Source organism: Lutzomyia longipalpis, chromosome 3 (assembly GCF_024334085.1).
Source record: "Lutzomyia longipalpis isolate SR_M1_2022 chromosome 3, ASM2433408v1".
In the NCBI taxonomy this organism is placed as follows: Eukaryota; Metazoa; Arthropoda; class Insecta; order Diptera; family Psychodidae; genus Lutzomyia; species Lutzomyia longipalpis.
Window position 1 is genome coordinate 1,730,985 of NC_074709.1, and position 11,725 is coordinate 1,742,709.

The 11,725-nt window shown below is 38.0% G+C and overlaps 1 protein-coding gene across 1 annotated transcript; it reads right to left on the minus strand.

The window, feature by feature from the left end:
- Positions 1-1,335: 1,335 nt before the first annotated feature.
- Positions 1,336-3,009, minus strand: LOC129794284 (uncharacterized protein K02A2.6-like). The gene has a single exon (XM_055835069.1). The coding sequence runs from the start codon at positions 3,007-3,009 to the stop codon at positions 1,336-1,338; it is 1,674 nt and encodes a 557-aa protein (XP_055691044.1).
- Positions 3,010-11,725: the final 8,716 nt, after the last annotated feature.

An 11,725-nucleotide genomic window follows, 5' to 3' on the forward strand; every position in this document is an offset into this window, starting at 1 on the left:
AATTTCTCATAGTTGTGGCATATCTATGTGGCTCTGTGCCAAAATGAGGGTGCAAAAAAAATCCCTCCACCCCCTTTGGATGACCTTTAATTGATTTTTTTCATGTGTGGAAAAAAAAGAGAATCAAATGAAAATGCAATGCAATCCCTGACCCCCAGCAAAAGGCAATAATTTGGGCATTAAGAGTGGTGAGGGTGAAATTTAATAAAAGTCCTCTTGGCCCATTGAAGCCTCAATAGATCATGAATTTATTTAGAATGAATGGCTAAGGGGAGAAGGGGGAATTTCGGGGTGAAAGTGCGTTAATCATTCGCCTCCTCTCCATCCCCTTTATTTGCGTTTTTAATAAAACAGGTGCGTGTGTTTCACCCTCGAGAGTATTTTCCTCTAATTTTCCTGCAGAGATGCCGCATCATCCGTCGCTCAATTCACCCGAAATGCCTGCAACAGAGTTGATAATAAACATAGATTTTTTTTTATTTTAAGTTTTTAGATAAATGGAATGGTAAGAAGGGTCCGATTCTGACAAAAATCTTTTATTCTTGTAACTTATTGACGTGCTATAAAAAAAAATCTCAAGACTGATTTTCCTATAAAATTTTTAAAAAGGGTCTGGAGATTTTTTTCTTATAATTTTATCTTTAAAAAAGATGTTTTACAAAATCGAGCACATCCAGTCTCTGATTTTGAAAAGTCTACCCCTTAATTGCTATAAAATTCACGAAAAATTCCTCATCTTCCACAAACGTCTGTAGCGGTTTTTTTAAAATAAAATCCTAACACTTATGGTTAGTCGCGATCAATCTTAATAATCTTTTTTTTTAGATAATATCAAAGTCTTTTATTTGCTATAAAATTACTATACATCGCCCTCATCTTCTACCATAATAAAAGCAAGTAAGTATGTTGAGTATTTTAGGCATTTTATAGCTATTGTAGGTCGATCTCAAAGCAACCTATTTATTGAGGAAAAGATCGATCTACAATAGCTATAAAATGAAGAATTTCCGAATGAATGAGGAATAAAATTCATAAACAATTTTGCCATAAAATTGACAAATTGTACTCTTATTGTTGCGTACTCACCAGGAAGGTATGTTGTACTGCCTCGTCACCTTAAACTGCGTAAAATAGTTCACACTTCAAAATATAATTCACTGTGGCTCGCCACTGTACTTCACTAACTTCACTATAATTGTCTCTAGAGTTCACTTGTTAACGATGTGCTCACCAAGCCGGGTCGCGTTAGACTGGCTAGTCTGAGCTGGTTTGTGTGTGGGGATGTGACGGGATATCATGTTGGTGACGTCACATTGCCCCACAACATCTCCCCTCTTAAATGAAGAGATGGGAGTGTGTAGCATCGTCCTGAGATGCTGTACGCCACAACAAGCCTCTCAAGCCAAAGACGTTGAGCCGATGCTGACATCCGATGCGCTTCTCGAAGCTAGGCCATGCGGATCGTACGGAGTCTTTGTTGAAGATGAGAGTGTTGTGAATTGGTATGTAGTCCTCGGGAGATTTGACAGCGAGAAGTGCAGATGTATGGGCGTATGTAGAGCACGGAAGTGTGGGATCTGTGACTTCATTGTGGCTTCTCCCAAGCGTGATGGAGAATACGCGGGGGATTCCCCGTTGGGAAGATGTGACGCCACAGGGTGTGGTGACGTTGCAAATCTGCGAAATGGGTGTGTCCCACAGATTGAATAGAGAGATCCAGTCCGTTCCGAAGAGGTTGATGTCGCCCTTGGCCACCACACACCGTCCTTGTTTGCTTAAAAGATTAAAGGCAATATGAGGATGAAACTCACCGAGCAGACGTATGTTGTTTCCTTGAGCGTCTTTAGGAAGAGCGCTCACAGATGTGAGTGATGGCGAACCCAAAAACTGCCAATTTTTCTGCGAAATAATTGTAATATCTGCGCCTGTGTCGTACAGGAGTGAGAGCGTCTTGCCGTTAATGGTCACGGAAATGTATTTTCTGCTGAAGGATGTGTTGTCGATCGCGTTGGCTTTGGCGGGTGAGTTGCTATTGTGCTTTGAATGCGCTGCCTTGTTGGCGCTCACTTCACAATAACCTTCACGATGACCCTTTCGCTTGCAATCCGCACAGGTGTGCTCCAGATAAGAGCATTCACGCACGTAGTGCATTGAACCACATAACCAACACGGAGATTTCGGAACTTTTTTCTCGGATTTGGCGAAATCCCGCTTCTGCTGGTTAGAATTGTCATCTCCTTTTTGCCCTTGAACCTCGTTGACACCCAGAGTCTCGAAATTGGCCGTAGGATTACCAATGAGATCGCTGTCCTTCCTGAGATTGAGAAAATGTTTTGCTTCCGTTACCATTAGTTCAAGGTTCACTGCTGAGGGGTCTTCAGTAGCCAGTTTATTCAAAAGCCTGCGACGCACTTCGGTGTACGTTTCTCCTTGAAGTCCTAGGAGAAAAATCAGGCATTTGAAGTAATCTGGGGTGACGTTGGAGAGTTGGAAATCTTCACATGCTCTGTTGACTTTCCCTGCGTACGTTGTGAAGTCATCATGAGGAATCTTTTGCATTTGCAGGCACTTCCATCGTTTTGCAAAAACACTCTCGCCTTTTCCAAAGATTTTTCGCAGTATGGTGACTGTAGCTTCAAAATTCTTGTCGCGGGGTGCCGCCGGAAGGATGTAGTTTGCGTAACGAGCATGAGCAACATTGTCCAAACGCCGGAGAAGTAGACGCGTACGGCCTGCATCGTCTAATGCCCTTGTATCCTCTATGAAGACATCCTCGTATTTGGAGTACCACAGATCAAATGTAACGTTGTTGTCTGGGTCATACGAAAATGCATCAATTGTACTGGAGAGTGCCTCAATTGTGAGTTCCGGTTGTGTAGGACGATTTAATTCAAACCGCTGAAGGGCACTGATTAAATCCTTATGTTGAGCTTGAGTTTGTCGAGCTTGTTCCTGCATAAACTCATGAGTGGCTTTAATTGCCTCAAGAAGTGCCTTTTCCGTGGCCATAATTGTTGTTGTTTACACTTTTTATTTGTGACACACAACGTCTCTTTGACACTTGACACACTGACGCACAATTTAGCGAATCGATGAGATTGTTCGTTAACTCTTTCGGAACACTGTGCCGAAGTATCGCTGTGGTGAGTTAATGAGCACGGTTAATGATTGGCTAATGGCGGCCGGAAGCGATGATGGTTTGAAGCGCGTGGAGAAATGATGTATGGGATCTCAGCTCCGTCCTCGTCGCCACTGTTGCGTACTCACCAGGAAGGTATGTTGTACTGCCTCGTCACCTTAAACTGCGTAAAATAGTTCACACTTCAAAATATAATTCACTGTGGCTCGCCACTGTACTTCACTAACTTCACTATAATTGTCTCTAGAGTTCACTTGTTAACGATGTGCTCACCAAGCCGGGTCGCGTTAGACTGGCTAGTCTGAGCTGGTTTGTGTGTGGGGATGTGACGGGATATCATGTTGGTGACGTCACATTGCCCCACAACACTTATTATCTCAAAATCTGGGATGATGGATTTGAAAGTTCAGCATTGGATATGAATTTCTTAGAAATCTCAGTTAGTGTGAATAAAGAGAAAATAACTGAAGTAAAAGAGAATTCGATAATACAGCAACGACTGACAGCATTCACAAGGTAGGCACATCCAAGCATTTTATAGAAAGCCAACTATAAAACCAAAGGTAAATTTTTTTCACTATAAATAAAGTTTTTTTTTTGCAAAAAAGCATTTAAATGCAAAATTGTAATAATGGGTCGTAATTTGCGATCAAGAAATCTTTGAAAAAGTACAACTTCTTGAAATTTCAAAGATTTCTTGATCGCAGAATGGGACCCAATATGAATGTCAGTAAAAAATTATGGTTTTATCGAAAAATGATAAGCAATGGCAGAATACGTAAGTTATCTAAATCTGAATATTACAAATTAAAGAAGTTATAGAAGAACTTTTTGAATCTTTTTTGTTCAATCTAAAAAAGGTAATTTTATCAACTCTGTTAAACACTCACAGGCTGATAAATTGAAGAGGGTGTAATGATGATCTGTTGTGCACCCTCTTTAGAATGTATGTATGTATGTAATCGTTTTGTCATCCCCCACGGTTTGCCTCTTCTTCCACATAGCAAATATTGACCGTTATTGAGTGTTAAATTTTCCAGACAAATCATTTTTATTTGATTTCTATTACCCCTCAGAGCACGTGCTGGGAAATTCAATGAAAATGAATGGAAAAAAAAGCCAAACGAGGTCAAAAGGATTAATTAATATTCTTCAACATTGCCCTTTAAAGGGGTTAAATGAAAAATTCCTCCTGTCCAGCAATCTTCTCTAGGACACTTGCTATACATCACACATATATCTTTTATGCCGCCCAGGGATGCGGAAGAAACGTATCAAATAATAAAATCTCAGCAACGGACCCATTTCTTGGGGCGCAAAAAGATTTGTCCCAAAAGGGGGGTGTGTGTGATGTGTTTGCAAAGTCGCCAAGATGGTCCTTTTGCCGCCACATAGACGAGGAAATTTATTCATGAGATATTGGAGAGCAAAATGTGTTCTACGAGACAGCAATAAAAGCCACCCCTTGTCGCTCCTTTTTGTCCTCGATCCCATGGCAAAATGGTCTCACAGAGTCCAATAAAATTCAAATAAAACTCTCATATATGATGGTCTCAGGGACATCAATGAATTGTATATATGAAGATATTGGATTCATGCACAGATTAACCTCGATTCACGCGCTTTTATTTGGGAATTTATCAAGTCTTTTAAGTGTCTATATGGATTTTCTTAACCCCTTACAAGGACCGTAATTTATCCAGAGGAGTGAATTTAATGAACATATTTTTTTGAATGACTTACAGTTCAAAATTATTTTCCAAAAAAAGCGAAAAACTTGTACAAGAAGTTAACCCTTTAAGGGAATTTAGAGATCATTAAGCAGTTAAACGTGAAGCTACTTTTAAAAAGAAAAACAACAAAAAAACATTAAAAATTTTAAGTAATTTCTATACAAAAGATTTCAAAAAATAAAAACTATTTTATGTTAAATCTTGAAGAAAAAAAAAACATTTTTTCTTCAGGGAGCGACTGTACTCCATTCATAGGGACGGTGTGTGCGGCAAGCGGGGTGAATGATGATGTCGAGCAAGTGGCATCATTGCAAGAGTCGTCCAACCCCATTTGTCGCTGTCGTCCTCGCAAAAGGACGCAAGCACGGGAGGGTGTGAGATCACCCCTCGAAATTCATCCCTCTTCACGGGTAGTGGAAACTAATTTTGCTTTTATTAAAAAGATTATCGAGGCAAATCGGGTGGATGAGTTCTCGAGAGCGGCACAATATGAGGCGGATGATTTATCTCCATGTCTCATGGTCTTGCATGTGAATATTCTCATTTTAGCGACAAAGAGGGGTGTGTATGGGAACTTTTCATCACTTTTCCGACTTTTCCACACAATTTCGTATTTTATGTGCTATGTATGTACGTACAAAGCACCAACAATTTGTGTGTGCGAGGGGGTGGATAAAAAGTTTAACCATGTGTGGATGCTTTTGGATAATTTTGCACCAAGAAGTTGGAAAAGGAAAACTTTTCTGCATTGAAGGAGAAACTTTGTAAATTTTCCTTTTGAATGAGAGTAGAGAGAGAGAGTACATTTCGTCGTTCGTGAGAGGTGTGCCTAATATGAGCAGAAGCATTATAAATTCACTGACGACCCGGAGGAACTTCTTTAATAAATTAATCAAGAAAAGTTGGTGGAAAATGGAGTTCTGCTGGGTGCGCACATTTAATTACAAGTTTGCTGTGAGAACAAAAGGGGTTGGCAATGTAAATTTGTCGTATTTATGGAGTCTTCTCCGTGCCAAAAGGGAGCGGTTAGGGCTTTTGCTTATGGCCAAGGAGGGGCCATTATTAAGTTGAAAGATCTCAAAGCTTTTTCCTTTTTTTTTTATTAAATGCGTCTAATAAGAATTTTCTTCTGGTGATTTTTTCGTGATTAAAGTTTATTGAACTTTTCAAGAAATTTAATTCGATTTAATTGATTTAACCCTTTCGCATCCATAATTAATTTAAGAAGAAAAGACATTTAAAGAATAAAAATACTTTTTTCATGTTGTCGTGAAAGGGTTAAATTATAAGATACCAACATAATTTTTAAATCTTGAGTCTCAATTTTCCAAGTCTAAATATGAGATAAAAAGACATTTTTTTTTCTTGAACAAAACGTGTTCCTGTCAAAAGAAAGAGTTTTAATTAATTGACCTAGAACTTCTGATTAAAATCTTTGACATCAAAAATTCTAAATTAAAAAAATCTACAAATAAAAAAATGAGATCTCAAATAAATCATAAAAATTATTTGACTCTGATGACAGTAAAATAAATGTCATCCACCCAACATCTGTCATATTTTCAGGACAATCACTTGTCAAGGTGCTGTCAAAATACAAGCCTTTTGAATTTTTTACAAAATTTTTGAGCTCACCCAAAAAATTTGTTGATTTTTACGAAAATTTATGATCTTCCCAGTGAAACACTTTCAACACTTCCACAAATCTCTTTTTTTCGCAAAATAACCACGAAAATAAACACAAAAATGTATAGCAGAAAATTGTAGCAAAATGACGTTAATTTATACGGCGTTTTGTTGAACATTCTCAGCCAGTTTGTATCTTGTAAAAATGCTCAAATTTATTTCCCTTGCAAATCTAATGGAATTTCTTGTATTTTTAATGGTAGCAAACGAAAACATAACGATTAGCAAATCCTAAAAAGATTTTCAGGTGTCAAATAAATAAATATAAAGCGTGGAATACAGAGGCTTTGTTGTCTCATGATGACCATCACGTTGGAATGTCGGAATTGTCAATTGATTCATCTTTTTTTTTCAGGGTTTGGTTGGGTTTTCCTCAAAATTTCTTCAATTTGTCGACTTGTTCTTCTATCATCAAACGCGCCTCTCTGTCTTGTCACAGGGGCTCTCACCTGCTTTCTTGGGCTTCTTGAGAGTCGGAAGCAGGAGTCAAATTTTGTGGGAGATTGAGGCGATTGAGGAATTTCATATGGGATGTCGTTTGCCTTATCTTAATTGCCCGCTGACGATTGACTTCTTGTGTGCTTTCTTTTTGCCTTTCCCGCCATTCCCAGACTGTGATGGACCAGGGTGGCCGTGCGGCATTCGGGCGTCGTATCAGTGCAGGTATTTTGTTCATGTGAGACAACTTGGGTGGCAATTAGAAGTCCATCATGTTCAGCTGAAGATGAGAGAACCGGCTTCCGAGGAAATCTCATTTCCATTTCTAATCGCATTCATTGTGAAAATTTTTCACATTTATCGCTCTTAACCATTTCGACCATTTCTTATATATTATTTGAATTTTTTAGATTCAGAATTTCAATAAAAAAGTATTTAATCGAGTATTGAATTCTTTTTGAAGATATGTCAAATTTTTGACGCTTGTCCTCTGACAGATAAGATTATAAAACGTCAAAATTTGAATTTAAAATCAAAAACAACCGCTAAATCCCAGATAAACTTTTAATTTTTCTATACAAACGATACAAACTATTATACCTAATAATTAAATTAAGCAAATGTTTCATTAAAGAAAATCATAAATTATGTATATGTACACGTAATACATAAATAAAATATATAACAATATGACCACGAGATTAATAAAAAAAAAACTCGTTTTAATTAGAATCTAAGAACAAAATAGCACAGCGTGGAAGGCAGTTCATCAGATAAATTGAAGGAATGTCTGTTGAACAAATTGCTGACTTTGACTGAGAATAGTGTTGAATTTTTTTTCTTACTCTTTTTTTCTCGCGATAAAATGCTAAATAAACATCAATAAATATTTTGACCAAATGATGGCGTCAACCATTTTGAGAATTTTGGCCGGATCCGCGAGAATTTCTAACAAGATTCCAGATCAAATGGCGTACCCACGGAAACGCGTGCCCGCGATATATTGGTGAGAAAATGCCCCATGGAGGAGTGTTTCCCGGGCTTTCTGTTTGAGTATGATTTATGAGGTAATTTGCACCCAAAAAGTAATCCATATACAAGGAAACCTTCTCTGTGGGCTAATTAGCTTCGGTGGAAGTTCACGAGGAGAGGCACCTTCCTCAATGGCGGCTCTGTGGCGGGTAATTAGTGACCATTCGATGGCGTGCTTCCTTCCATTGTGAGGCCCCCGCGCTCTCTAAGCAACCCTTTTACACACATCTCCCCCAATATTGCTTCTGAGAGGTTTCCTCCGCTAAGGTGGAACTTCTCTTGATCCAATTAACGTTTATTATCGCGACTGAATTCATGAATAAATTTCCTTTTTGGGTATTTTTGGGAGACCCTCTCTCTTGATGGGAATCACAGGTGAAAGCCCACCATTTGAGAAAGCCCAACAAGGGGGAGCCCTTAGCTGAAAAAGAAATTATAAATTATCCCTCAATTTTCTGCCCAGAAGCACAAAATTCCAGAGGCACTGGTGGGCAGAGAAAAAGGAGTTAATAAATACGCCACTTCTTATGCCTAATTAATGTTCAAAGGGCTCAAAGCCACGCCACAAAAAGGGGTTGGTATGGCTTTAATAATAATTTTCAATATGCCCGGAGAAATTGGGTGTGTGGAGACACCATTTTTCCACGAAAAATAGACCCCTTTCACGTCTTCCGCATTGAAAGTGAAATAAAACAAGAAATTTATGGGGTTTGCCTCTCTATATCCTCGTGGGTGCGCACATTAAGACGAAAATAAAACTATATATATATTTTGGCAGAAGGATAAAAAAGGCAGAAAATAGGATAATGGTGGTTTTATTGATAAAATTTTACAGCCACTAAACTCACCAAGAAATCCAAATTCAGCATAGTTTTTTTGGCTTCTGTGTAGACCTCGAGAATATAATGTTTAATGTTCAGTCAATGTTTATGCTATCTAGGCCCATTATGGGCATATAAGGACTACCAAACCTCCATTTTATGAATATGGTGGTTGTAAAAAAGGCTTCAAGGACCCTAACTATATGAAAGTTATAAAAGTTAGCTAGAAATGAAGATGGAGACGCCTGGTTTTAACTTTACGAACTCAAAAGAACTTAAAGATTAGCCAGAAATATATACAGAAATATTTCTGATTTATTAAAAAAAAATTATTTATTTTATTAGAAAATTTGCCGCATTACAAAGAAACAATTACAAAGAAACAAATTAAATTCTAGATGGAGGCGCCTGGTTAGAGCCAGCGTCTTTACTTTATTTAAAAGATTACAAAGATAAAATGATTATCGATTTTAAATTAAATACCAAAAGCTTAGAATTAACCCTTTGAAGACCCAATGAAGATGATTTTTAACCCTTCCTTAAATGCATCCCTCAAAGAATTATCATTGTCACCTGAACGTTGAACGAGAACACGATTTTTCTTCGATGTTGATTGAATTTTTGGAAACTCTCTGTGTAAATCCCGATAAATTCCATCTTTGTCCATCCCGAATGCCGCAACCAATTGAGTCAATCAATAAAATATCGCCCCAATGCAATAGAGAACATCTCCGTGTGCGAAAGACAATGGTCAAGAAGGAAGGCCAAAGCGCGGGAGAAGGTGTAACAAGCGAAGGACGCGACTTTCTGGGTTATAAGGAAGATTATGGAATGCCAGCAATTCGCGATTGGTTTCCCACGTTTTTGAGCAATCTTTTTTTTTCTTTTTTTCTTCTCCTGTGCACCAACGCAACAAGGGAGCTACGCAGAAGCCGCCCCGCGAGGTCCGTGAGAAAAAGCACCATTCGAGATTTCTTCCAGGATTTTCTTGTATATGTTGTTGGGTGCTTCTTGTGGTAAATTTCTCGGACTCTCTGTGATCAACTGAATCCTCCGTGTGGGGATTTTTATCAACTTTATGCATTGGGTATGATTCAGCGCGATTATTCAATTTGAGCCACAAGCAAGAGGGGCTGGGATGATCAGAAAAGGCACTTTATATCACTTTCAGCCATTTATCATTCGATTGGGAGCTCAATGTCTTGTTGGACAAAGCTATTTTGTGTGTAAATGCGTCACCATAAAAATTCTTTGCACCGCTAAAGAGATTGTTAATTGCAGAAGCAGCTCCCGGGCATATAGTCACTCCTCTCTCTACTAAAGTGAATGCAAAAAGATGCCCCCCTCCGTGAGTGATGAACCCTCGATTCCCTCGCAAGCCGATATATTTTGCCGTGTGGTACGTACAAAAATGTTTATATTTGGTTATGCGATTTACATGAATTCCTTTGGAGTACGCGCGCTCTCATGGAAGGGACGTGGAACAAGGAGAAGAAGAAGTTGAGTCGTCTCACGTTGCAATTGAAAAGTGAACGACGCAACAGAGAACGGGGCTCACCTGTTATACCCATCTTCCGCCATTCAGATAATCTCCCAATAAATATGGATTTATTCGCAAGGGATCAGCGCAGACATCGTGCGAATAAAGAGTTTTTTTTGCAGTTCTTTCGCTGGAGAAATGAAGAACATTCAAATGGATGTCAAAAAAAGGAACAAGAAGTCCCCTTGAGTGATATCGTGATATGTGAGAAATTCATATTTTAGCACATTCCACGTGCTCAGAATATGAATAAAAAATTGTAAAAAAAATGCAGAAAAAGTTCAAGTTTAAGGAGCTTTTTTTTACAGAAAATTTAATCAGATTGAAGCTAAAATTAACAAAATTTAATAAATAAACATAATTTTTACATAGCGCATAAATAGCAGAAAATATCAATGAAATGAGCAACAATGAATGAAGATGGATCAGCCGAGAGTTTAAGAAAATTCTTTTGAGGAAGATTTTCGGGGTGCTTTGAGTGGTATTGTGTGGCATTCAACCCTGAAAGCTCATGCTGTGTGCACCATAAAGATTTGAAAATAGCCAGAGCGTTGAATTCCTTGGCAAGTCACCTCCTGATAGCGCACATTGTTAATCAATGCCCGGAGACGACATTTGCGCAATCTATTTCTGAAATGTATGCCGCGACTCAATTCGCGATCGATTGCTCAATGTCTGATCCGACGTCAGGCGAGAGGTCTTCCATGGTGTGAGCATAATTCGCATTAAACTTATCAAAGTTATAAGAAAAATAAATAATAAAATGAATAAGAAGAGTATCAAGGAAGAAATAAAAATGATTCAGAAAAGAAAAATTGAAAATCTTACTTAAATTTTTCCATGAATTCTATTGAATTACATATGTTGAAAAGAGTTTAGGGAAGAATGGGGCAATATTAATGAGAAATAATTTAATAGAAAAAAATTTAATTCATTTAATTTCGAAGGTTATTTAGAACTTTTTATTCTGTAATTTAAAAGAGCAAAAATATATATTTTCAATAACTTATTATTTTGTCTTCTTAATGCGCCATCCAGCATCTTAGCGTTGATCTTTCCCTTTCTAAAAATTCACAAAAAAAGAATTCTTATGGATATTGGACCAATTAATTTTCGTATAATTGCAACAGCTTTTTTAAATCATCTCAGTTTTTTTAATAAAATAATTTTAATGCTCAAAAATGCAAAAATTGAAGCCCGCAGCTTTCCCATCTGCGGAGCAATCTCACCGCGGAAAGATCGCGGAAAAATGTACGTAGTTGGGAGTGGAGAAAACGTGGCACTATGCAGAGCATTTGGTTGGTTTGCAACAAGAAATGGGGTCCGTGTTGGGAGA

Coding starts and splice junctions, on each gene's coding strand:
- LOC129794284 (XM_055835069.1), bottom strand. CDS start 3,009: ATGGCCACGGAAAAGGCACTTCTTGAGGCAATTAAAGCCACTCATGAG.